The 23,705-nt window shown below is 49.9% G+C and overlaps 10 protein-coding genes across 10 annotated transcripts; 5 read left to right on the top strand and 5 right to left on the bottom strand.

Annotated features, from left to right (window-relative positions):
• Positions 1-80: 80 nt before the first annotated feature.
• N7511_010280 (uncharacterized protein) lies at positions 81-1,790 on the top strand (the record flags this gene model as incomplete). Its single annotated transcript, XM_057132657.1, has 7 exons — positions 81-129; positions 187-353; positions 402-621; positions 677-758; positions 820-959; positions 1,019-1,620; positions 1,683-1,790. 7 exons carry the CDS (start codon positions 81-83, stop codon positions 1,788-1,790), a joined length of 1,368 nt encoding a protein of 455 aa, XP_056980645.1.
• A 191-nt stretch (positions 1,791-1,981) lies between these two features.
• Positions 1,982-3,476, bottom strand: N7511_010281 (proline dehydrogenase family protein; the record flags this gene model as incomplete). The annotated part of the gene is made up of 2 exons (XM_057132658.1): positions 1,982-2,792; positions 2,854-3,476. The coding sequence occupies 2 exons, from the start codon at positions 3,474-3,476 to the stop codon at positions 1,982-1,984; spliced, it is 1,434 nt and encodes a 477-aa protein (XP_056980646.1).
• A 1,063-nt stretch (positions 3,477-4,539) lies between these two features.
• N7511_010282 (alternative oxidase) lies at positions 4,540-5,681 on the top strand (the record flags this gene model as incomplete). The annotated part of the gene is made up of 3 exons (XM_057132659.1): positions 4,540-4,718; positions 4,780-5,073; positions 5,135-5,681. The coding sequence occupies 3 exons, from the start codon at positions 4,540-4,542 to the stop codon at positions 5,679-5,681; spliced, it is 1,020 nt and encodes a 339-aa protein (XP_056980647.1).
• A 1,202-nt stretch (positions 5,682-6,883) lies between these two features.
• phzA (putative serine/threonine protein phosphatase) lies at positions 6,884-8,609 on the bottom strand (the record flags this gene model as incomplete). Its single annotated transcript, XM_057132660.1, has 3 exons — positions 6,884-6,913; positions 7,042-7,194; positions 7,242-8,609. 3 exons carry the CDS (start codon positions 8,607-8,609, stop codon positions 6,884-6,886), a joined length of 1,551 nt encoding a protein of 516 aa, XP_056980648.1.
• A 1,957-nt stretch (positions 8,610-10,566) lies between these two features.
• On the bottom strand, positions 10,567-10,939 carry N7511_010284 (LSM domain-containing protein; the record flags this gene model as incomplete). The annotated part of the gene is made up of 2 exons (XM_057132661.1): positions 10,567-10,764; positions 10,829-10,939. The coding sequence occupies 2 exons, from the start codon at positions 10,937-10,939 to the stop codon at positions 10,567-10,569; spliced, it is 309 nt and encodes a 102-aa protein (XP_056980649.1).
• Positions 10,940-11,631: 692 nt separating this feature from the next.
• On the bottom strand, positions 11,632-12,292 carry N7511_010285 (uncharacterized protein; the record flags this gene model as incomplete). The annotated part of the gene is made up of 2 exons (XM_057132662.1): positions 11,632-12,056; positions 12,139-12,292. 2 exons carry the CDS (start codon positions 12,290-12,292, stop codon positions 11,632-11,634), a joined length of 579 nt encoding a protein of 192 aa, XP_056980650.1.
• Positions 12,293-12,936: 644 nt separating this feature from the next.
• N7511_010286 (protein MEMO1) lies at positions 12,937-14,138 on the top strand (the record flags this gene model as incomplete). Its single annotated transcript, XM_057132663.1, has 3 exons — positions 12,937-13,091; positions 13,142-13,210; positions 13,259-14,138. The coding sequence occupies 3 exons, from the start codon at positions 12,937-12,939 to the stop codon at positions 14,136-14,138; spliced, it is 1,104 nt and encodes a 367-aa protein (XP_056980651.1).
• Positions 14,139-15,705: 1,567 nt separating this feature from the next.
• Positions 15,706-17,559, top strand: N7511_010287 (glycoside hydrolase family 71 protein; the record flags this gene model as incomplete). The annotated part of the gene is made up of 5 exons (XM_057132664.1): positions 15,706-15,765; positions 15,826-16,354; positions 16,411-16,636; positions 16,687-17,308; positions 17,545-17,559. 5 exons carry the CDS (start codon positions 15,706-15,708, stop codon positions 17,557-17,559), a joined length of 1,452 nt encoding a protein of 483 aa, XP_056980652.1.
• Positions 17,560-17,837: 278 nt separating this feature from the next.
• N7511_010288 (uncharacterized protein) lies at positions 17,838-19,025 on the top strand (the record flags this gene model as incomplete). The annotated part of the gene is made up of 3 exons (XM_057132665.1): positions 17,838-17,923; positions 17,999-18,106; positions 18,323-19,025. 3 exons carry the CDS (start codon positions 17,838-17,840, stop codon positions 19,023-19,025), a joined length of 897 nt encoding a protein of 298 aa, XP_056980653.1.
• A 1,728-nt stretch (positions 19,026-20,753) lies between these two features.
• On the bottom strand, positions 20,754-22,187 carry png1 (peptide-N4-(N-acetyl-beta-glucosaminyl)asparagine amidase; the record flags this gene model as incomplete). Its single annotated transcript, XM_057132666.1, has 3 exons — positions 20,754-21,160; positions 21,211-21,611; positions 21,667-22,187. 3 exons carry the CDS (start codon positions 22,185-22,187, stop codon positions 20,754-20,756), a joined length of 1,329 nt encoding a protein of 442 aa, XP_056980654.1.
• Positions 22,188-23,705: the final 1,518 nt, after the last annotated feature.

The raw sequence follows: 23,705 nt of genomic DNA on the forward strand, positions 1-23,705 counted from the left end.
GTCTTCTGTTGAGGTTATTCAATCTTTAAATCTGTTCCTCTTGACTCAATTGTACTCTATCCACCAAAAATCAACTCAAGATGGCTACCATCCTTGCTCCATACAACACTGCCATGCGCCTGGGCACTGGTAAGCACATTGTTGCCTTCATACTTCCACCTTTGAATGGACATTGACTTCTTCCAGGCTTTAACTCTTTCACCCAGCAGCTCTGTATCGACAATGCCGTCGTCCGCAATGACAATGCGGAGCCCGCCTTGGAGATTGAACTCAAGGAGAAAGACATCCCCCAGGAGGTGACTTACAAGACATCTATTGTCGATAAGGTCACTGATGTGACCAGTGCTATGAATGTATGTCATACTCCTCCGCTTTCTCAACATCATACTCACCCATTGCAGATCAGCGCGGCATTCCTCATCAAGTATGACAACTTCGATGCCAAGGGCAAGGGTTCTTTCCTGAACACGTCTAAGGTCAAGGAGAGTGATGTTAGCTTCATGATTTCTGTCAAGGTCGTGAACCAGGTGATTCAAGATCACTCTTTGACTCAATTCAACCCTATTTCTGGGCTCAAGGGCCAGAATTTCACCGAGGTCTACGGTGACTCTTTCATTTCTGGTGAGAAACCCTCCGATATTTCATTTCTGTATGCATTGCTGATTACATTTTCTAGGGTTCCAATATGGTGGTGAATTTACCGCTGTCATCTCCGTGAAGGCCAAAGAGAAGGAAGATTCCGAGGATATCAAGGCCAAGTGAGGCTACCCGGCATGTCAGGCCCGTTCTATTGAGCATGAAGCTAACATATCTCCTCAGAGCTCGAATTCTCTTCACTAAGGACAAGGGCAGCCTCGATGTCAACGGCAAATTCAGCAAGGAGAGCGAAAGCTTCTTCACAGAGAACGAAACCACCGTTTCGGTGACCTATACCGGTGGTGGCCAGCACCTGAAAGAACGTAAGAACGCCCCCTTCTTTTTCCTTAGTCAAATCCGTATCCACTAACACATTTAATAGGCGACGACGACTGGACATTTGAGACTATGAAGACTGCCGCCCTCAAATTCCCCTACCTCGTAGCAGCAACACCCATGCGAACCCACGCAATCTTAACCAAGTACTCCTCCCTACGCAGCTACTACGCCGCCAGCGTACCCACCAGTCTCCCCAGTTTCGAGCATGCCGGAGTCTACACAGCCCTCCTGCAGGAAGCCTACCTTGACTACAAGACCGTAGCCAAGAACCTCCAGGTCCTCGCATACGATGTGTCCGCCGGTACCCAGACCCTCAAGATGTCGTCGGCGGGTGGCGAAAAGAGCACTGTTGCCGATTCCACAGACAAGGACTCTTCTAGTGGCAGTGACGACGATAATATGGTTCCTTTCGCCAAGTCTGCTTCGGGTTCTATCAAGGATAACTACTCGTTGCCTCCTTTGATCGTGAAGCGGCCGTACCAGCCCTCTTTGCAGGGTGTTGAAGCTGCCCGGGCTATGGTCCGCTTGATGCTGAACCGTATCGTTCAGGAGGTTGATCTCATTTCTAAGATGCCGGAACTTGCTTCGAGGGAGGATCGGCTTTTGCCTTATATGAGTCCTTTCCTGTTCAAGGAGCTCTTGCCGGTATGTTGCTCTCATTCTATGTTTGGTGATTGACGGAAGACTAACAGAGGGTTACTGTGTAGATTGGAGAGCTTGTGACCAAGACTGTTCCTGTTCCGGATGCTACTGGTCCTATGGAAGAGGTTCCTTCGATCAAGCAGCAGATTTCCGGCGGGAGGATCTTTGCCTGAGGGGGTTTGAAGAGCTCTGGGACTCTCATTGAAAGATGATTGAGTCGCTGTGTAATTATCACTTTTGTATTGCATCATATGCAGTTTCCAATTTACTATATTCTTTTCTATCCTTTACTGTCCGTAAGAGAGTAAAATCTGAATAGTCGTAAATTCTTTAATCAATAAGTCAATCATCAATCATTTACATGCTAAGATGAAAGAGAAAATACAGATTTAAACCTCCGGAAAGTCTCCGACTTCAAAGCCTGATACTCACTATCCGTCCGCAAAACAGCATCACGGTTCTCAATAGCCCGGCGAAGCAGATATGCCAGACATTCACCAAGACCACCCCAAGTAGAACACTTATAAACCTCAGGTGTTCCATCACCATCTTTCATCTGAAGCAAAGAGAAGCTGACCTCATCGGACATTCCATGAAGTTGAGCAAAGCGCACAGGGATAGTAGGCAAGCCCGCGGTGACGCGATGCTTGTGGAGCTCGTGGGCATTCACCACACTTTCTTTATTGTGACTTGCCAGGAAGAGGTTCACTGAGGGGAAAGAGCGGCTTCCCTTGTCGCCAAATTCCCCGATGTTCTTCACCAATGCTCCTTGGGCAATTGTGTTATATGCGTTATCCGTTTCTTCTTTTGTGTCATGGATCAGGGACCGTTCGTCTGAAGCCATGTATGCACCTCTCACAACCTTAAGGCCGAGAGTGAATCCGTCTTCCTTTGCTGAAGCGAGATCTCCAGCGAGTGTTGTTGGTGTGCTCTTCAGGTAGGCTTGGTAAGTGTTATAGATGGAGGCATAGCCATCGCGGTTGTATTTGCGCATGAGATCCAAAGTGATACGGTGAATGCCCTTTTGGAAATGTTGAGATTCGGCGTCGACGAGGATCCGAACGTTCTTGGCTTTGCACTTGGAACAGATTTCGTGCAGGGCATCTATCATCTGCTGTGGTGGCAGTTCTCCAGCGGAGAATGCTTCGGTGACCTTGGTTCCGGCACCGGTCAATCTGTAAAGGAAGTGTTAGTCATTCGATTATTGTAGAATCTACCAGGGGAAGAAAAACACACTTCACAGCAAGGTAATCCTCTCCATCCAGCATATCAACTGTCTTGACTGTTCCTTCCCGCCACGATTCAATGCTAGGACAGTGGCGAACCACTGCATTGATAGAGACATCTCCATGCTCGCTTTTCAAAGCTGCAATCCCCAGCCCATGCTGCGAATTAGTCTTATGGTCAAATACAGTTTCTTTGGCGTATGTCATGATCACGCCGCGGAAGCCCATATCTTTCAATTCTTTCATTGTAGAGTTGACTTCCGCGCCGTTTTCTCCAGCACAGAACTGATCATAGAAGGTCTTCTTTAATATTTTATGCAACAGAGGATTCCGATCCACATCAAAGAGCCAGATGCGGTTCGGCTTAGAGAGGAAGGACATGACCGACAGGGCGGGGATGAGGATGTATCGTTTCGAGGACACGGTAGATACCAGCAGTGATCTGAGCAAGACACGAGCCGGTAAAGCAGACAGAGGAGATGAGACCGCACTCGAAACCGCCTTGGACTGTCTGTGTGCGGCTTGTGCGTGTGCCTGCAAGGTCGAGGTCAACCGCACTTGCATCGACACATGGTTTGTTGGTAGGGAACATCTCAGAGCCGTGAGAGGCTTTCCAGGAAGCAAGGCACCCATTTCTGGCGATCAAGGCTTGAGACTGAGTTAATGCTCGTGCCTGGTTGAGAGATCGAGCCAGCTTCTTTTATCCTTTTGATCTATACCCCTCGCACCGTATCAGGTAGCATCTCGGGCAGGCGTCCGATGTCTTTGATAACAGACATACTCCAACATGCGGGGTTGATGATTGTTTGCACTGGACAGACGCTCCACAGAAATAGTCATTGAGTCCAGATACCCGCGTGTAGGCTGTTTTTCTATTGGTGTTCCGGGGCATTTGATCGTGGGCTGCTTGCACGGGAGAGTCGCCGGTGGCGGGGTTGCTTGTGCTATCAACGGTTTGGCTACCGATTACATTCTGATTGTAGCGATGAACAATTATTGACATAACTCTGTGTGTTTGCTGGTGGGTGATCCAGTTCTGTTATCAATGGTGGGATGCGTGGAAAAGAAGCAGAGTACGTGTGTCCAATCCATTTGGGTGTGATGTAGACTAACATTGGACATAGCCGACACTGGGCAACAAGTCAATCACAGAGAGTACCAGCAGTCTTGAGAGTCTTGTTCACATTTCCTTGCAAGCACTCTTCTTGGCTCGAATATCGGTCTCTGACCACACGTCAAGGCTCATGAATCCAGCCCGCGGTATCACATTCAGCCCTCAAACTTGACTGCTTGACTTGATGTGAACGATATCAACCAGCTTGATGGTTTATTTCCATGAGTCACCAAATAGTCCTTCCATGCCCGAGGGATTTCCTGTCGGATGAAATCGGGGGGGATTAGGGTTTCGAAACGTGAACTTCTCCTTACAGCCACAGCTTCACTATTACAGTTGGCGCTAAGATCAAGCTTACACTGTATATCGGAGAACAACCTCTCAACGATAATCAACAACAGGACTGTTGAGTCATGGTCTACAATGTGCATCGTAGGAAGCAGAACTCCTCTGAAATAAAAGGGGGCATGCTCTGAGCCCAATGTCAGTTCCACACATTGTATAGATCTCTTTTGAACATACTTCGGGTTCAATTGCATTCATTTTTTGAATTCTTTGATAACTATGGGTCTTCCAACTGACATGGCCCGCCTTTCCTTTGCGCCTACTCCACGCTTCCTTTCACTATCAGTTGCTTGTCCTGTGCGATGTGCTGGAAAAGGCATATACAGAGGCACCATTACATTTCCGCTGGCATCCATCAAGCGACATCATACAACAGACACACAAGCTAGTCAAAAGTCATCATGGACTCACCCCATGTAAGTCGAATCCAAAGGCCCACTAGAAGAACATCAAAACTGACCACATCATTCTCAACAGCTATTCCAAAGAGCAAATACTCGCCGTTCATCCCTCCCACCGTCAAGCCGATACCTGGCAAGACAAAACAGCACTTACAAGCGTACGGTTCTTACGCTGGGGGATGGACCTAGTATCAGGCTACCGCTCCCACCCATCCACACAGAACACCCATTCCAAGAACAACATCATGACAGAACAGAAGTGGATCACAAGATTCATCTTTCTGGAAAGTGTCGCTGGCGTCCCAGGCATGGTAGCCGGAATGCTACGCCACCTGAAAAGCATTCGAAGAATGCGAAGAGACCATGGATGGTAAGACATCCTCCACGTCTTCATCTCTCCCATTCCCCGGAGCCCAATCTAACAAAAGCAGGATCGAAACCCTCCTCGAAGAAGCTTACAACGAAAGAATGCACCTCCTCACCTTTCTCAAACTAGCCTCTCCAGGCCCGCTCATGCGCCTGATGGTTCTAGGCGCCCAATGCACCTTCTTCAGTGGTTTCTCGCTGGCATACCTCATCTCCCCGCAAATCTGCCACCGATTCGTCGGCTACCTAGAAGAAGAAGCCGTGATCACTTACACAAGGGCAATCGAGGACCTGGAGAACGGCCATTTGCCCGCTTGGGAGGCTCTGCAGGCGCCAGCTATGGCTGTCAAGTATTGGTCTATGCCTGAGGGGCAGCGGTGTATGCGGTCGCTTCTTTTGTATGTTCGGGCTGATGAGGCGAAGCATCGGGATGTGAATCATACGCTGGGGAATTTGGATCAGAATCTTGATCCTAATCCTTTTTCGGCCAAGTTTCGCGTTCCGGTTTCTGTTCGGAGGGTTGGGAGGGGTGAAGCTGGGAGGGAGAGGGATGTTGGGGGATTTGGGGAGTTGGGGGAGTTAAGGGCTGAGCATAGTCGGAAGGAGATTTGATGCTTTGCATCTACATACTCTTACGGACTATTCTCCTGTTAGCACATGTTGTTTCATGGGACTTTTTGATTAGATTTGATTGCGGCTAGAATTTGTTTTTGTTATTGGTCGTTTAGGAATTGTTGACTACTAAGCTTGGGCTACAAGGTTATTCCAATCGAGGCATTGATTCGTCTACATAGTAGATTCGCCTGTCTAGTTAAAACACCGAACTCCTCATTATTGGATATCTCCTTTGCGGGTTTGTGATCTTCTTTGGGATAAAGAACCCCTATAGTTCCATCAATGTCACCCCCTCGTGATGACGGGTTGGCTGCCGTGGCCCGGCAAGGGTCCCGGGAGGTGGTGAACCGGACACCATTGGCTGTATAGTTCAACAGGCGATACTGGGGTAGAAGACTACTCTTTTGACATCTGCATTCTGATAAGACGCCAGGTGACCTAATAGCGGTGTACAGTGAGAACCGCTTGGCATGTGTGAGATGTGCCTGGGCAATGCAGTCCGCTTCGATGGATGAATCTACAAATGACACACTCTAGAGCATTATTCTCACGGGTTACATTCATACTGTCAAATGATTTGTTTAGAATTTTGAATCCCCCCGGTAACTCCATTGGTTAGAAGTAGAGAAAAGTGTAGATACACGCAAAAGAAGACCATGATAGATAATAAGACGGTATTTTATCGTAGATGATTCCATGGGCTAGAATTCCAGATTGACTAGAGCTCGCCGCAAAGCTCGAAACCATGTGTGTCTGGTTAGTCCAATGAGGTGTCCCTCGCGACATAGGGCCCGATTAAACAACAATGAAGTGGCCTAGATGCCCCATTTCTGGTATTTGTCCAAGTGTGACCGTCGAATCTGCAATTTGGGATTGGGGTTGGGCTCGGCGGGTTTGCTGTCGTCAGAGACTCCCATGGGCGCGCGGTCGAACCATTCTAGTTCTAGACTGTGCCGAGCTAAATTGGGCATCCACACCGGCGCCATCGGTTCCGGGATATGATGCATTATTTGTTTCTGTTGTTGCAGAGCTTTGTGTGATTCGGCATTTCAGAAGTTTGGGTAGCTTGTCACATTGCTACTGGCTAAAGTCGTGGTCGTATGCATTCCGGTCAGGAATCGGAGTTGAAACCATGACACTGATGTTGGCGTATATCGCAAGAATTGAGATCAATTTCAAAGTGTTGATAATTGTCAGGCCTAATAGCTTTGTGCTGATACCGTGGCGGGCTGTGATTCGTTAGTAGTTGGTCAAAATCGAGGTGCATCTGGGGAACCATAGGGAAGCGTCGGCAGGTCGCACAATGCGGTGTCGATCCCTTGGCAGAACATGTAACAAGTAAGGGATAATATCTTACAGGGCTGTTGAGTATACTGTTGCGTTCCTTGCGACCCTTCTTGATATGGTTCTTCAAGGCGGTCGAGTCCAGCGGTTTGAGAAGTTCGAAACTGCAAAGTAATTCACCCGAGACGGACATGATCGCGCCCCAATTATCAAATTCACCGCAGTACTAAACACAGTCAGTTGGGTTCTTGTATGAGACATGAGAAAGCTTACATTAGGCGCTGAGAACACGGTCACCAGGATCCGATCCTGATAGAACTCATAACCGTCTTCAACAACCATGTGGGCACGGCAAACCAAGTCGAAGTCATGGCGTTGCAAAAAGTTCATGATCACCTTCTTTCCGAAGCAATAACTGACACCTCGTTCATTAGGCTCCCAATCTTCTTCCATGTCTGCCGGGTCACTCCACAGGAGATCATTCAAAAGACCATAGTCGGGCACATCGGTGGGACGAGCGATACCCCGAATATCATCCATGTGAGAGAGACTGGGTGAAAGACCACCGTGAACACAAAAGATTTTGCCGGCGACAATCGCAGCGATTGGAAGGGTATTGAAAGTATCGATGAAGGTCTTCCAGACCTTAATGTTGCAACGACGCTTACACTCATCATAAAATCCATAAACACGTGTGACATTGGCGCACTCGTGGTTTCCGCGCAACAAAAAAAAGTTCTCGGGATATTTGAGCTTGTAGCACAACAGCAAGAGGATAGTCTCCAGACTCTGTTTACCGCGGTCGACATAGTCGCCCAGGAAAAGGTAGTTTGAGGCAGGTGGGAAACCACACATCTCGAACAGTCGAATGAGATCGGTATACTGACCATGGACATCACCGACAATCTTCACAGGAGCAGAAAGCTCTAACAAAGCAGGTTGAGAGAGGAAAAGCTCACGTGCGGCCGTACAAATGGCGGTAATCTCTGCGTTCTTCAGACACACAGTCTTGGTAACTTTGGCAGAATATCCGGCATCCAAAAGTCGTGTGATCATGTCGTCCAAATCAATGGACTTCAAAGCACCCATACCCATACCAGGAGAGCCAGATGTCTCCAGAGGCGCATTCAAGATGAAGTCCAGGATAGGGTTCAGTTGGTTCTCGCGCTTCATCAGGATTGATTCACCAACAGCTGGGGCAACACCGGTCGGAGGACCACCAGAAGGAGGACCCTCAGACACATGGTCCACCTCACCGCTCTGCTGCATCGCATTGACATCCTTGTGTCCTTTCTGCAAACTGGTAGAAAGCGAAGGGGATGGTGGTGGTTGAGGAGAGCCGGGTCGGGAGGCATCTTCGGAGCCAGGCGTCTGGGGAAGACCAGCGTTGGAGCCAGGACGGCTGCCAACTGATTTGGCCGACTTGATTGAACCAGCATCCGATTTGTCGGTTTGACTTTCGGTTCGGGAGAGCGCGGTGGTAGAGCCACGAGGGCTGTCAGAACTCCTCGCGCCAGGGATTTTCGATCGGATTGAGCCGCGGAAAGAGCGAAGGGATTCCTTCGTATCTGATTTGGAGAAGGACGGATAGGACTGCAAAGGGTCGCCTGAAGCGTTACCCTTGGAATGTGACTGACCCATTATCGCTAGACGTGGAGGACTGCCAAGCTTAGGTTGGAAGGATCGCACAAACGAAGGATGTTCAAGGTGCTACGCCGAGAAAGCCCCTTTTGTTTTGGAATGTCTTGGCCCGAGCTCCTTCAGTGGTATATTAAGCACGGGGATGTCCTGCCTGACGGGTGGAGGTGGGATCTGCGAGTAGTGATCTTGACAACCCTAAGCCAAGTCGGAGGGGCGCGGATGGAGAAAAGGCGATAATGTGATCACCGTGACAAATGGAGCGATATAATGATCCCACTGCGTCGCAGATGAATCCCTAATCAGCGATCCGGCTTATGGTGGTTGCAGACGGAGGAGGTGTCAAAAGGTGAAAAAGCTCAAAAGTGGAGGGTGGGAGCTCCGAGACGGGAAGCTGAGAAGCTCTCCTGTACAGTGAATTAGCCTCTTTCACAGGCAATGCAAGCGCGGTATAACAAGGCTGAACTCCACCAAAACCCAGTTGGCATGTGGAGGTTTGAAGAGACAGAAAAAGCAAGGGAGGAGGTGGTGGGTTTGCGGGTAGAGGAATGCGTCATTATGTACGGGGTTTGAACGGGGAGTATTTATCCACATCACCGCAGACGGCAACCCCACGACGTTGTACTTACTGGGTAGGTGAGAGCACACACAAACAGATCTCCCGAACAGAGGTGAAAAGGGAAAAGGTCGAAGTGAGAGAAGTCAAAAGAGAGAGAGGGGAAGACTCCGCCACCGCTAACGTGAAAGTCGATCTGCTATGTTTTTGGCCACGACGGTCTCGATTCGGTGATCTCGGAGGATCTCTCGGTCCGGGCTATACAACAAAGAGAGTCTGGACTTGGATATTTATAACTTTAAGACTGTTGATGTATTACACTTGAGATTCTAACTTTTGACTAGATGAGAAGGATGGGTAGTGCTCACTTTTTCCCCCAGCTTCATATCCATTCAAGAAATAGCCGAAATGGCGGTACTTTTGTCTATAACTTATTTGTGCGCCCTGTCTTGCCTTGAATCTTATGATTGTTTCTTTTTTTCTTTTTTCTTTTTCTTTTACAGTAGACAAGCACATTCTCATTAGCGCCTGATAAGCGACTGTGCTCAGTTTCTACTATGTACATGCATGTAGGATTGGAATTTGAACCACCTGAAAAGACCAGTGCAAATGAAGTTGAAGAACCAGTCAGACTCTTGAAGCTTTTTCCGACCCTACCCGGCCATTGACCAGGACATCTAGTTGGAGCTTGGACCCCGTAATGCCTCCTATCAGAAGGGACAGAGATTAAGGTGCAGCACCACTGACTCAACGACTTGGATCCACGTTCTGGAGCAAGATAGACACATCACAAGGGAAAGTGGTGCTGCTCTCCTGTTGGCTTTGTTCACACATAATACATCGACGAAAAGTCCGATGGACAGTAAGCTACACCTCCCCCACCCCACCCCTGACCTGCTCGCAGCGGAAGCGGACACGAGCCACAGAGAAGTCTTGGTTTCTGCACGAAAGGAACACTTGCTGCTTGCCAAGGTATCTCTGTGGCGGGGACACCGCCTTTTGCCCCTCTATCCCTGCTCATACAGAGTACCTGCGAATATCTGCCAATTGTTCTGTGATATCGAACAGCGGACCTACTGGCCAAGCCTAGTAATACGCAGCTGCAGTGTTCCCCAAGCCACGTTGACAGAACAGCGAGAGCCAGGGCCCGTAAGGCAAACCTCCTTGGCGGCCCCACGCCCAACCTCGTGCTAGCGGAGACCGGGGGGAGAGTGGCGTAGGGTATGGAAGGGGGGCAGAGCTCCGAGTGCGGCGCAAAGGACGCTGGGATGTGATAGGTCGTGGCGACCGTACTTGGTCTTAGGTGATAGAGCCAGGTTTGTCATTTGAGGGGGAGTAAGGAACAGCCCCCGAATCGGAATAACAAGGTCTTGTGGATACGAGTCTTCGTTGGAGCCTAGAGGTCTACTCCAGCTCAATTTTCGTGATATGGCGCCCCGGGATCACAATGAGGCCTATGAGTCGGCTCGTCATATTCACCTTAACTGTTGCGCTCTTTGCTTCTGATCCTCCAGTGTGTCCACTTTCGCTTACGGCGGCTTCAACTGCAGATGTCGTAGGCATGCGGTATTCAAAGGAATTAGCGAGGATGATATTCCGGTCCTATTAAGATTCGGTCAGTCCAGCTCAGTGTCGGTCCTGTAGGCCCACACCAGTGACCACTTACTGCATCGGTGCACTTGAAGAGTCCAGTAAACATCCGAGTGTCGGTCGTGTGAATCCGCAGTGAGCGACCTAATAGCCTCTCCAAGTACTGAGTACCTTGGCTGTTGTCCATGGTTGGCGGGGTGCTCGTGTCAGCTGCGGAGTTCTAATGCACCAGATGAAGTCCGAGGGTCAAGTGGAGGTGTGTCAAGCTTGGAGAGGGCAGTGGAAGTTTGATGGACGGTCAAATGATTCTCATGGCAGGTTTGGGGTTTCTCAAAGTGATGGTTCAACTGGGGGAACGACGCAGGTGGGCAAACAACCGTTTGTGGGGCCTGAGGCCGCAAGCTCTGACCAAGCACATGTATAAATCCGAGTTGGGCCAAAATGATATTTTGAAGCAAAGTAGCGCTGGGGATTCCTTGGCTTACACTTGATGGTTTCTTGTGCAGCTAGTCGACCTTGGAATGTTGTTTTCTATTCCATTACTGGTCAACTTCGACGTTGTCGTCGGTATGCGACACTAGCCATCTAGCTACGTTAATTCCATACAAGTTAACCTGAATTAAGCTAGGTATTGGCTCATTATATTCACTGCAAGCAATAGACCATGATCTCTCAACTATTACTGATTAACCCCATCAGCGCCAATGACACAAAACACCCGCTTTGTGTACAAGAAAAACAATACCAAGGCCGAGAATAGCCTAAAACACCTTGCCCAAATCACTCAATAGGTATCACGAAAGAAAAAAATGCGAAAGGAAGCCTTTTCGCATATAAACACCAGCAGCCAGTAGCATTGATTGTCACGAAGTCGGGCGATTATACCCACGCCATGCCCACAACCCCGTTCTGGGACAAATGGCCAGACCCATCACTGCCACTGCCACTATCGACATCCATGTCCATATCCATATCCACGTCGGCACCCATCTGATTGAACCCAGGACTGTTGCTGTCACTTGCGCTCGAGCCCTCTACCGAGTTATGCTCAAATGCTCGACGTCGAAGCATGTCCTCTTGGGCCAGAGCTGTCTCATTTGCGCGAGGTGCAAGTGCTTGACGAGATGGTCGGAAGGGCGATGATTGCTGAGGTGTTGGTTGGAAGAACCGATGTAATGTTTGCTGTCGCGGGTCTACCTCTTCGGGTGTCTCGAGAGCGGGTTCTGATTCCATTGTATCCATTTCGACTGTCGGAGCAGACACTTGTTGCTTCTGGGCGGAAAAGATCCAACGCAATGTGTTTTCTGTGTTCTGTCAGCAAGGCTGAAAGGGCGAGGTGATCAAGGGATGCCTAATCGCTGATTGGGGCCGGAAGGAAACACATACGGTAAATAACTTGGTCGCTTGGACGGTCATCTCTGAAGCGCTTTCGTGTCCGACTGTGCAGGTGATTGTTTCCATCGATCAGCATGCCCCATTCGGGGGCCGGAATTGATGGGCTGGATGGGACGGCGAATTCAGCCTTGCGCTTGAGGGACATGGTTGCAAATGAGAGGATAAGCTGGAGAGGAATTGTGTGTCCAGAACCTCAGGGAAGTGTCAGGGAGTGAGATTGAGAGGAAGAGGAAGAGAGAAGCTGAATAGTGAGAATGCGATTGGCCAAGCGCGTCATTTGATTCGCGTTACATTCAGGACACGCTAGTCCGAATCGGGTAATATAGCTAGTGTTCTCTTAACCGGAGGCTCATTTCGACCATTGCGGGTGTTGATGAGGAATTCTGGCTCTAATAGACCATATTAACGTGCAAAGGCCGGTATTAATTCCCTATACTATTGTGCGACATCTCTAGTATTTGGCTATTCCTCTGGTATCCAGGACTATGTTTCAATATCAAGCATAACATGTCCTCGGGGGAATAAATGTTATGACATTTGACCTAGATGGCCAAAACCAAAGACATAGTAGACAGCTCAAAGGGTGAAAGTCTCAATTATACGCGTCACCGTCTATTGATCTGAGTCATAAATTCTCTTGGCCACTGTAAATGATTCCTTGGACATTTGAGTGTCTTCATGCTCATGGAGCTCGTTAGGGGTCCCTGGGAATCCCCACCCTGCCGATGGCTCCCCGCTTCGTTATCTCCCCGAGCTTCACCTCAACAACAATTCTATCTCCCAACTAACATGTCTTCCCGACGCGCAACTCACTCTGGGTCATGGTATACAGACAACGGCCATGCCCTGGCCCGACAGCTGGATGGATGGCTGGGACTGGTGCCGGACACGATGAAAAACATCGGTTCGCTGCCGAGCGCGGGGGCTAGAGTGATCATCGCACCGTATGAAACCCTCGTCTAGGATGAGCTTCAAACCAATACTGAACAAATAGGCATGCGGGCTACTCGTACTCGGGGCCCTGTGCTGCCTACGCATACAAGGCCCTGGATCTCTCGAAAGCGTGAGCTGATCATCCCGCCATCCCATCTGTATATGCTAATGAGACCAGGAAACGGATCTTTATTCTAGGACCATCGCACCATGTTTCACTCTCAACACTGGCACTCCCAACCTTGACTTCTTATCGTACCCCTCTATCCGATGAACCCCTCCCACTAGACACCGAACTGATTACCCAGCTGTTCGGCACACAAGCAATCAGACCGAATGGATCAAAGGTTAGCTTCACAACCATGACAAAGTCCGTCGACGAGGACGAACACAGTATCGAAATGCATCTCCCGTACATCCACCGCTTGCTTCAGCTCCAATACCCAGGTGCCCCAACCTCAGCATACCCCCCTCTGGTCCCAATCATGGTGGGGAATACCTCGGCTGCAACAGAGCAAGCCTTTGGTAATCTTCTCGCTCCCTACCTAGCCGATCCATCCAATGCGTTTGTCATAAGCTCGGACTTCTGCCACTGGGGTCTTCGCTTCCGCTACACATACTACGTCCCACAGACTCCCAAGCCCGGGCCGTCACTCCCAGTGTCTAGTGACCGACTTCCGCAGCCAGGTGCGGATGCTAACAGCGTCAGCGATAGCATTGAGATGGTTTCTGCTGGTCATCATCTGCGTCAACGGGATCGGATCCCGAGTCGTGAGCCAGCCATTCATGAAAGTATCTCGGCATTTGATATGGCGACTATGGCTGCTATTACCACCGGGTCTGCGAAGAAGTTCCTGGACGTTATTGATCGCACGGGTAACACGGTATGTGGACGTCATCCGATCGGGGTGATCATGGCAGCTCTGGAAACTGTCACGGCTAGTCAACCGGCGGACAAGGAAGGGCGATTCTACTTCTTGCGTTATGAGCGAAGCTCGGATGTTGAAGATGTGGATGATAGCTCAGTCAGCTATGTATCTGCCTTTGCAGTGCTGTAGGCTCATGCATTTCAGGCCCGCGTAGTCTATACAATTTGCTTTTCTTAGATCACAATGGTATCAAAGTTGAAGAATGATCATGAAATACCGAGAACATCTTACAGACGAGCTTACACTGTGTTCCAGCAGAATATTTGTCCTCCGAGTATCAATTTGAGGGTCGGTCGCGTGCTCAATTCGGGATGGAGACATTTCTTTTGTGTGATGTGATGTAGCACTTGCACTCGGATCGCTGTAATCACCAGACTGACCTTCGGGGACACTTGCCCAGGTTGACATATGCTAGCATATGCTCAGTAGAAGTTCTTCCCCAGGTCCCCTAGATTACCTTCACGTCATGACTTGGTAGATATCCCCGTTCGAGCCGTCTGAATACTACACAGGACATCTGTACGCTTGCAAGATATGGCAGGTCTATGCGAATCCAACAATGGAATAAGGCATAGATCACGAGATCAGGCTGGCCGAACAATGTTGCATTATTGTCGGGGAAGTACATGTAGCACTAGAAGCATCGTTCATGCCAATGAGTCTGGAGACGATCAAAATTTCTTTTACAAACAGGGTTCAGGTGAGACTTGAATTTCTTCATCCCTCAAACACCACAGCCAATGAGACACATTCACAAGAGATACACCGTGCGTGCACATTTGTGCTCTGTCAGAATCGGATTGCTCCTTTGTTCAACCTATTTCCACGTGTGAGTCCTCCTCTACCTGCAGGCTCAGAGGCTTAGCCCCCCCAGGCACCTTCGACCATCTCGTCTAGAGCAGATTTTCAAGATCTCAACCGTCTGCAGCCCTAGATCCAGTTTCCGACCCCAAATCTCAAACTAGCCCCCAAAAGACTAGACCAGACCGACTAGATCTATCCAGAAAGGTCAATCTGCAATCAGCCCCAGCCTATCTATCAAACTTCAAACACGCCCGTCCCTGAAATTAGCCGCCGACGAAAGGAGGCGTCGACCAACCAATCCCATCACCCCATCCAGGTACAAGTCTTTGTTTCCCAACAGACCCTTGCATTTGATTGTGCCCATGTTCCGATCCACAGGGGGCGCAATTCCCAAATCTCATTTCTTGATGCAGATTCACATTCCCGGATTGTAAGCGCCGACGTCCCCCGTCTGACAGGGTGATACTGTAGCAGTCGGGTCCAATCCGATAAGGCTGACAGCCAGAGCCCGTAGTGCCTTGCAGGGCACCGGAGCATTGCCTGTGGATTGTGCTGCAGAATGGGGTTTGTAGGCGCATCTAAAGGGTTAATGACCAGGGACAATGTGGCGTGAATGGAGGGGGGGCGGATTGTCACAGACTGGAAAGTCTATAACTTAACTTATATCAAGAGTCTCATTCCCCCCCTGATATCTTGTTTTCTTTTCTTGCATGAGCTCTGGTTTTAGTTCGCCTTGAGATTCAGTTCTCGTTCACTCCTTTATCTTACGTAACCAATCCTTGGCTGGGCCTTGGATTTTGTGGATTTGGCCATGTTTCGCTTTCTCTTTCTGGTCCTCGTAGGGCTGATCACTATCATTACGGCTTCACCTGTGCCTGTGCAATTTAACAAAATGTCGATTCGCGATGAAGATGCCAATCATGGCAACAAGCTGGTTTTTTGTCATTTCATGGTGAGACATGTCTTTTTTGATTTCTTTTAACTCTTCTTATCGGGCACTGACGGCTGTTAGATGGGCGTTGTGAGCAACCGCCAGAATGCCAGCGAATATGATGCCGATATGAAACGCGCCAAAGAGGCCGGCATTGATGCCTTTGCTTTGAACATCGGCACCGATTCTTATACCGATTTTCAGCTGAACCTTGCTTATCAATCTGCCGCCGACAATGGCATGAAGGTGTTTATCTCCTTCGATTTCAACTGGTACAATGTCAACCAGGGCAGCGAGGTCGGCAACAAGATCAAGGAATTTTCAACCCACCCCGCACAGCTCATGGTCGATGGCAAGGTTTTTGTGTCGTCTTTCACCGGCGATGGTGTCGATTGTGGTGCAATGAGAGCTGCAGCTGGCTGCAATATCTTCTTCGCGCCAAACTTCCACCCTGGTCAGGGTGATTTCAATGATGTGGACTCTGCCTTGAATTGGATGGCATGGGGGAGTGATGGATACAATAAGGCTCCGACTGCTGAGCGGACGGTGTCTGTTATGGATGGTGATGCCGCGTACCACGCGGTGCTTGCTGGGAAGCCTTACATTGCTCGTGAGTGACTATGAAGATCTCCCCTGGTCTCCCCTGGGATTGTACTGACGGAACAGCCGTCTCACCCTGGTTCTCGACACATTTCGGCGATGAAGTCTCCTACAGTAAGAATTGGGTCTTTCCCTCGGACCTCCTCTGGTATAACCGATGGAGAGAAATCCTCGCGACCAAGCCCCGTTTCGTGGAGATAATCACCTGGAACGACTATGGCGAATCGCACTATATTGGTCCCCTGTCATCACCTCACACAGACGATGGCTCCTCGAAATGGGTCATGGACATGTAAGTACCCAGCCCTCCCAGCCATCCAGTCCACCGATTAAGCAAGACAGGCCTCACAACGGCTGGCTCGACATGGCCAAACCCTTTATTGCCGCGTACAAAGCAGGCTCCGAACTCCCCATAGACTTCCTGGAAGAAGAAAAAATAATCTACTGGTATCGCCCCACCCCGAAATCCGCCAACTGCGATGCAACCGACACCACCATGCAAAGCGCGAACAATGCCAGCGGCAATTTCTTCCGCGGCCGCCCAGAGGGTGCAGACACCATGCAAGATGCCGTCTTCGTAGTCACGCAGCTAAAAGAGCCCGCCTCGGTGGAGGTGACGTCGGGCACGAACACCCAGACCTTTCAGGCACCGGCAGGGGTGCGAGCTTGGACGGTGCCCATGGGGGTGGGCAAGCAGGTATTCCGTGTGATGCGGGACGGACAGACTGTGGAGGATCTGTCTGGGACTAGTCTGCGCGATATTTCCGACGAGTGTCCCTGTGGCATTTACAATTTCAATGCTTATGTTGGGACGCTGCCTGCGGACGCGGAGATTGATCGGCTAGCGCCGGATGGACTGGCCCTGTTGCAGCAGGGATTGAAGGTCTCTTGTCCAACTAATACGCTTGGCAATGCTGATTCTGGTGTTGGTGCTGGCGCTGGTGCCGGTGCTGGGGGCTCTTCTGTACGTTCTCGTAGTCCAAGTCCGAGTGGGTGCTGTACGTGCTAGGCGTCTAGATGCAGATCAAAGGGCAGAAATGCATAGATCAATTCTAGAATTCAGTCGGAACCAATTTATTTTCTTGCTCTTATCTGAGCTTAAGTGGATTTGGGAGAGCTTGGAATGTTATCTTTTCACCGACTCTTGCTTTGTTGCCCCTTGACCGTTTCGGATTGGAAACTGATGCAGGTGCTTTGTAGTTCGGTCCGGTCTGATCAGCAGGTCATTGTCATACTAAGTTATATTTTGATCTTTCCTCTTCATTTCCACTCTAGCTCCAACTTCAACAATGGCCCGTATGAAAGGGGTCTTTTCGTGGGAAGATGTTCTGGCACAGCGGTATCAGAGTAAGATAAGCCGATCTCATCTCATCAATCTCCAACTTCCTCTACTTTCCACTTCACACTTCCATTTCACCTCAACAACTATCTAGACTCACAGAATCTCCAGGCAACAAACCCCCTCCCCTCCCCCGCAAACGTCTCCAGATCCAATGTCCCCAACCCCAACCCCAAAGCCGGCTATTGGCCCGGTTATCACCGGAACTCCGTCTCATGATCTGGGAATATGTCCTGGGAGGTCAACGCATACATGTTATTCAAAGAAGCCAGAAGCGACTGGGACACGTACTCTGTCCAATTCCCCCTGAGACAGCTTCAACGTCAATATCATCATCACCGTCATCTTCACGGTCCTTGTCACCAATATCAGCTTCAACATCAACATCAAACCACCACGCCCGCCGAAACACAGAACTATTTTGTGAGATCTGCCATGGAAGTGGAATAGCCCAGCCAGCAAAAGAAGGTGATCTAGCGCGCCGAAAGAAGAGTATGCTTCTTGCATTAGCGTTGAGTTGTCGATTAATGTATGTTTGTTTTCTATACACCAACACTTTACTCCCACCTACCCAATCCCAATCCCAACCCCAACCAACAATTCTACCAAATCTAACAACACTAACCCATTGTCCACCAGCTACAAAGAGTCAATCCAAAAACTATACACAGCCCCAATCCTAGAATTTAGCAATCCCTGGACGGCATCTTACATGCGCCCAACAGTCCCGCCAGAATCATGGTCCTCTATCCGGTCCGTCGAGCTGCGCTGGTCTTTTCCAGGCCATTGGCTTCCCAGTAAAGATCCCGTACGGGCTATCTACGTATCCGCTGGACGGGCGCAGTGGATTGAGACTTGCGTTGCGTTGAGGGCGGTCGCTGGGCTGAGGTCGTTTGTGCTTATTCTAGGACGGACTTGGTTTGCCGAGGAATTGGGGGCTCTGGGGGTTTTTCTGGAACCGCTTTTTGGGTTGGGTGTTAGGGATCGGGGGTTCAAGGGGATGGATGGGGATGCAGGGGACGAGCCCTGTAGCTCGGATGGAGAGGATTGGTGTGCTGATTTGGAGAATTCATCTTCTGTTTCTTCTGTTTCAGAGAGTGAGAGGATTGATACTTCTCCTGCTTCGTCTCTCCTTTCTTCTCCGTCCTCCTGTTCTTCCCTTTCATCTCTGGCTTCCGTGTCCAAGAGCTATACCCTGGATCTCACGCCTTACTTATACATCGCAGACATGGGCACATGGGAACTGCGCTTGGAAAACCAACACTACTATGCGAGTGAGCTAGACAAGCTTGAGAAGGATCTTCAGGTGAGAGGGATAGACTGCAGGATTACGGCGGTGTGAACGTGAGGAAGGGTTGGAAATGAAGATGATAAGCTCGAGTATGCGCATCAATGGTGTGATTGAGATATTTGATAGCAGAGCCGATCATTCATTTATCGAATTTCCCTTCAGGGTATGATTAACCCTCGATCATTGATCTAAATCAATCATGGCTGTCTATAACCGCCTATCTCTTGGCGATCAATGTTCTAGAACAGATGGTACGTGGACAAGATACACCACACATGAAATTACAGTAATTGGACTTGTGTGTCAAAACAAGACTGGTTTTTAGGACCAATTTGCTGCGTTGGGGCTGGAATGAACACACACTACGCGCAAGTAAGACACCGTTACGAAGTACGGATCGGCGTGTTGATCCCGACGGGGGACACGTTAGGATGAGGTGTACTGCATACGCACTCGGTCGGGAAAGGAGGTGAGTAAAGTTAAGTTATCTCCAGATGCACATGCACAAGCAGACTGTCACTTGGAAAGAAACACACTCCGGATATCATAACCACTGTTGCAATTAACATTCCACCCCCTCGCCCTGAGATTTTAACTTAGCCGTGGGCTAGCCCTAAAAAACAACTCCCAAAGTTAAAGACCCTAATGTGAGACCCTGGACCCACGCACTATAATTGGAAATACATGTACCGGCCTTACGGTCAGGGTTTAACTTACAGGACGGACCGTGCCTTGAGCTTGAATGATGGGGAATTTGATGGCTGATGGTAAGTGATGAGATCATGATCGGAGATTATTTGATCTTTTTCCATTCCATCTGGATCAAGGGTGTGCGTGTGTTATGTATGATGTCGCCAGGGGCAAAATAAAAAACCTGTGCTTCGTCGGCTCCACCGGCAGGCCAAGGGCGCTAAATATGAGAGCGCGGGGAAGATCGCACATCATAATCAAACCGATGTAGTATGGCTGTGGTTTTGTTCTAGTGTAGTATTGGTATATTGGTATTGGGAAACGAGATGGGATGTGAGGTAAAATGTGGTAAAAAAATGTGGTTATTGTATAGGGATGTTCCCTGTAGAGATAAAAGTAGTAAAGGGTAGAAGAAGTTGAGGGGGAAAACAGAAAGACCCAAGAAAGTGGTCAGGTATAAGGAGAAAAGAAAAGAAAAGAAAAAGATTGAGCTAGCAATCCAGCCAGGAGATGCAGATATGCAAGTGTAAAAAAAAGAAAACATCGTGAGAGAATCGGGTGCGTGATTCGTACAACATGTGCAGACCCCCATAAGATATTAGAAAGATAGATAGGAAAGAAACATTCGAACGGTGATTGACACCATGGACGCCCTGCAAAATAATGCCTTAGCTAAAATGATGCGAAATGTCCTGGAAGCCCAGATTAAGTGCTCCAGATGTGTTGTCCCAGACGTAAGGAAATGATGTCTCGTAGTGGTGGAGATTGTGTGATCGGTGATCGGGAACGATATAGTGGTCAACATTGCCAGCCATGGATGGGCAGGTAGCCCTGCTCCATCGAGTCCGCGGTCGCAAATGCTCCCATTTGAGCATGGTGCATGTGGCGTTGGCGGGGCCAGCGGCGTAGGCTGTCGCTCAATGCGATCGCTGGGGCCTTGGTCAATGGTGTCCACCATGCCGAGGGATAAACGTCGATGCGCCTGTCAGTCCTAGGTCAAGGGCTGTAAATCCAGGTCGCTCGATCGTTCAATGTGGGATTGAAGGAGTCCTTCAATCGGAATATAAATTGCCAGATACCGGTTGTGGTTTACCGTCCTTCGGGAGAACGGTCGGGGCCCGCGTTTCCGTGGCCTCGGGCGGCGAGCCATTCGGTCGATGCGCCTTGGCGAGCTCCGGGGTGCTTCTGGTCCTCTGGGCGGCCAACGAGGTGGCGAGGAAGCATGTTGTTGATCTCTGCTGCCAGAGCAGAGGCCATGTAGCATCTAAGTTCCTTCTCTTCGCGCTCATCTTCCTTCTGTAGGCGGCGTTGGTCGGTCGCCTTCAACCCTTCACGGCGCTTCCGTCGAATTTCATGAATGGACCAGAGAACGACCTCTTCGGGGGCGCGATTGCGAGGGCTTCCGTGGCGAGAGAAGCTGCGGACGTAGCGGCGAGTGACATCGGTCGCACCATCGATGGAGAACGCGACACAGTAAGAAATTTTGCGTTGCCATCCTAAGACACAATTAGTATCAAGTAGTGGGAGGAGAAGACATATCACGAACCTTCAGTGTACAGGCGAGGCTGGTCCCAAGCACCTTCGCAGGCATCAACATGGACCCAGCGTCGCTGGTGTTCCGAGTATACTTCAGTCCAGACGTAGTCCTCGGAGTTCCAAACCCAACGAACACGGGCACCAACCGCACGGCAGAACATGCTAAAGCAATTAGCCCATTCGCCGACACGTCCTCGTCGGGACTTGAGCAATTGCCAAACATCGGAGTATCGGGGGAATCGTTCGTGGGCGCCACAGCTATTATCGGAGCATCGGTAGAGCTCGACTCGGGATGCGCCCCGAGCGGTCTCGTCGGGGGTAGGTGGCGTCATGCCCTGGGCGATGGTAGGCATGTGGCACTTGGAGCACGGGGGGTTGTTGACAAATTGGAAGAAGGATCCCTTGAACCACCTGGATAGCTGTCAGCAAGGGCGCAGAGTCTAGACCGTGGAGAATTCCAACATACCTCAACAATGCTCGAATTACACAATCTTGATAGCCCCATTCCGGTTTTCCACCCACGCTGTCGGCCTGGGCCTGCTTGATTTGAGATTCCTCTTCGGCTTCGGAGTACAGACGATCAAGTGGAATGACGGACAGGGCCTCGTCGAGAAGGCCTGGATTTTCGTATTTTGTTGGTGTCACTGAGAGCCCCTTGAGTAGATTGAAGAATTTGAGGGAGGCGGGATCCTGTGGCGGCGAAGGGAAGACGGGGAGGCCCCGCAGGGCGGAGTTCTTGGGCTTTGGTGAAGCCGGAGTCGTAGCTGCCGATGGAGGTGGAGGTGGCGCCCGTGAGGGAGGCGGCGGAATCGATGAGCTGGACAAATTGGAAGGTGCTGGAGATTGGGTGCGCGATCGAGGTTGTGACTGTTCCTGAAGGCGGTTGAAGCGCTTGGTACGCATCAACTGTTCGAATTCGTGAGTGAGGGTTGTGGCATCGTAGTCCTTAGCAGTCGGCTGTGCCGACCTGTGTCTGCCGTCCGCCATGGTCGAAAGGGAAGTCCCGGCAGACTTCAGTAAGTGGTGCAATCCAGGGTTAGTCGAGGTGATGGGCGAAGGGTCAATTTCACCCGAAGCGGCAGTGAGGTTGATGAAGAAGGAAGAGAGAAAATAGCAAAGAAGGGACTGCCACCGAGGTTGACGTAAGAAGGTCCAAGTCAGGAGGAAGAGCGAGAGAGAGCATACGCAGTATTACGAGCGTCGTCAGCGTCTCGCCCCAATCACGGGCCCCGCGGCCAAGCCGCGTGTGCGAAACGGAAAGCCAAGAAAAAGACCCTTTTTCTGTAATTTTCTTTCCACTGTTACCATTCTTACGCTCTTTCTCGTTTCCTTTTCCATCTTCCACTGTCTTTCCTCTTTTCCTCTTTCCACTCTCTTCTATCTATTACTTGGCACTCAGTATGATATTTTCTACATTGTGGTGGTATTCTGTTTTTTCCCCCCGGAAATGCTATATCTCCTTCACCATCATATTTAACTATATCAGAACCACGTAATACACAGTATACGCGCGGCCATGGACGAAAATCGCACTTCGCACACCCTTTTGCCCACCCAAAGGCTGGAGACGCGCAAGCGTCCGCCTTGGCATTTTGCAAGATCGGGCTAGAGCCTCCACCGCCCTAAGCCCGATGAGGCGGTGCTGACTGTATTCGGCAGTATGAAGGGGGCTTGGCACTGTAACCTGCTAACTTAGTATAAGTTAAGCTATAGTTATGGTCTATTGTAACTTTCGAAATATGTTCTGGTTACCACCTTAAAATCTATGCTCTTTCTCATGGGCTCGGGCAGACATATAAATATGGACCTGCACACGCACGCCCGCGATTGCCAATCACCACTCCCTGTTGGTTTCTCCCGAAGACCCTGAAAACCGGTGGAGCCGAGTCGCCCATAGGGTCATCTCCTATCGAGTCAGGCAGAAATAATACACTTCTTTTAATTCCATGGTTCATAGTCGATCTACATCCCGTCTCCCCAGTATTGTCGGAATATCGCGACACCTCGCGACGCGTCTTTCATCTCTGTGAATCCCATGACCCGACGTGTCAACGGTTGGAGACGCTATGGTCTATACTTAGCACTCTTAGCCCCAATATTGATAACCAGGTACGGTGGACCGATACAGTATCGGACTCTAGGGTTACCAGGATGTAACCAACCCTCAGCCCTGAAATTTTCGGGAAATTACTGTGTTCCCTACGGAGTACTATCTGGGGAAACCGATCAGCCGCCGTTGTTTCATAGTCTGCGCCGCGTTTGAGAGGCGAGGTTGGGTGGCTGTGCGAAGGATAGGCAACCAACATACCAGTTAGAATAAGGTATAAGGAAAGGGTTGTCACGTATCAATCCGAGATTCCACATTCACATCATGTTAACTTACAACTTACAGAACATGTCAGTATCAACCCCTTTCCCCCCCCCCTCTCCCAAATGAATTTCCTCCGTACATGCTTAGCTCTGATGGCGCAACCTCAATAAATGGGTCCACTCAATTGCAAAGAC

Source organism: Penicillium nucicola (genome assembly GCF_028828085.1).
Source record: "Penicillium nucicola strain IBT 29836 chromosome Unknown utg000010l, whole genome shotgun sequence".
Taxonomy (NCBI): domain Eukaryota; kingdom Fungi; phylum Ascomycota; class Eurotiomycetes; order Eurotiales; family Aspergillaceae; genus Penicillium; species Penicillium nucicola.